Below are 1,821 nucleotides of genomic sequence, written 5' to 3' on the forward strand. Positions count from 1 at the left end.
TTTGGTGAACAAGGGCATGATAAAAGTAAATATTTAAAAGGGCTGATGAAATGTTTAAGCATGTAAACCAAAATAAAAGGCAGTTCAGCTGTGGTGGTAGATATACTGAAGTGGGAACTATAGACTGCCTGTGCTCAGAGCTATATTCATTTTCCAGTTTAGTGCAGAGAACACAGTGAGCTGATAGAGGAAAGAAATGGTTTAAATGACTTTCCAGAGAATAGTGAAGCTACCTTTGCCATAAAATGACAGTGAAGGTCTCAACGGAAGTCTAGGATGTTCTGACACCAATTGGCAAAATATATCCTATTGCACTGTGGAAGAACAGTTCAGTTCAAGACATAAAGAACTCATCCTTTGGGACCAGCAGATGGCGTAATGGTTATGTCATTGTACTCCCACATAGTCACCTGCAGTTTGAGTCCCATACCTGGTGTTATAAAACTCACACCGGGCATGTGTGCATTAGTGCCCAAGATCTTAAGAGGAGAATACAGTAGAACAGAGTGCTATGTAGCCATTTCCCGAGGGGTGGTGGTTTCTCACTTTCTGCCTCTCTCTATCTATGGCGAACAAATATGCCCTATAGCAAAAATCTCTCTTAAGAAAAAAAAATTCTTCTGCTACAGACAATACTTTGTTCTTCCCTTGAGGGATTCTCTAAGAGTTCTTAGAGTTGAAATATGTGGCCAGCAATAGCATGCTTCTCTTTCATGGCCTCGGTAAGGCTTAAGATAGAAATGGATGTCCTACCTGTTTCAGAGAAACAGCAATGAACAGTTGGATAAAGGTATGTCAGTGGCTCAGCAGCAAGGATCTATGTGTCTCTAAAAGAAACAACAGTACATAGGAAGAGTTGAAATGAATTTTAATGAAAATGAAAAGTGCTGGCCCTTTCAGGGAGGAGTGACGGCTTTGAGAGGTCCCTGCAAGAGGCAGATTCAGTGTTTGAAGAGTCACTGCATCTGGAACAGAAGGGAGACTGTGCTGCAGCTTTGGCTCTCTGTAACGAAGCTATCTGTAAGTAACTCTAACCGCTACGGCTATGGCACTTTTGACTAACTTCACAATAGGTATTATTACTGTTGTCACTCAGATGGCATAAAAACAGTTCTCATGTGTATTCACTCTTGCTCTTCCAAGTGGATTTAGTTATCTTTGCCCTTCTGATTCTAAATGTGCCCAGCATCGTTACTGTGGCTGTGGACATCTACTGGAATAACCTCAGCAGGAGTCCACAGAAAAATTCTCTAGCATGCCTTTCTTCTTATCCTACGATAAAGTTAGACCTCAAATAGGAGGCTAATGTACTCTTTCTCTAGTCACTGAATAGTGAGTTGGGGCTTATGGCAGCAAAACAATAAATTGGCCATGATTTTCTAGGCCTGTAACTTCCTACTAAATTATCCGATTCTGTTTTTTCCCTACCTTCCTTATGGTATGCAGTACCATAAGATTACAGCATGGGACTAAGACTTAAAATTGGTATCTGATTCTTAAATGTGACCCACAAGATGCTATGTTCTATAAAGACAAATGCAGACTTGGATTTTATTTCTGCTCTTGGTCATAAGGAAGGGAGAGTTGGGAGCAGAGTGTGGAGACCAGACTTGGACAGGTCAGTTGCAAAGGGTGGCAAGAGTGGCAGCCTCTAATATGGAAGCACTAGTTTACCTTCCTGATTCATTTTAGCGATTTTTTGTTTGTTTGTTTTGTTTTTGTTTTTAATTTGAATTAACCTGTTCGGCCTCCATGGCTTCCATGAATGTTCTTATAGCCAGAGCCAGCACTGTGCCCTGAGTAGCATATGCATGGTCCATG

At 41.1% G+C, this 1,821-nt stretch overlaps 1 protein-coding gene across 5 annotated transcripts in view; it reads left to right on the plus strand.

Moving 5' to 3' along the window:
- The window catches only part of USP54 (ubiquitin specific peptidase 54), a 153,687-nt gene that overhangs the window by 120,049 nt on the left and 31,817 nt on the right, over positions 1-1,821 (plus strand). For 4 of the 5 annotated variants that reach the window (XM_006170049.3, XM_006170048.3, XM_027768894.1 and 1 more), the window contains one exon: positions 901-1,020. The exons of the other annotated variant lie outside the window; for it this stretch is intronic. In XM_006170049.3, coding sequence (XP_006170111.1) covers positions 901-1,020 — 120 coding nt within the window. The remainder of the gene's footprint in view (positions 1-900; positions 1,021-1,821) is intronic. 5 annotated transcript variants of the gene reach the window in all.

This window comes from Tupaia chinensis, unplaced genomic scaffold (genome assembly GCF_000334495.1).
Source record: "Tupaia chinensis unplaced genomic scaffold, TupChi_1.0 Scaffold148012_1, whole genome shotgun sequence".
Taxonomy (NCBI): domain Eukaryota; kingdom Metazoa; phylum Chordata; class Mammalia; order Scandentia; family Tupaiidae; genus Tupaia; species Tupaia belangeri.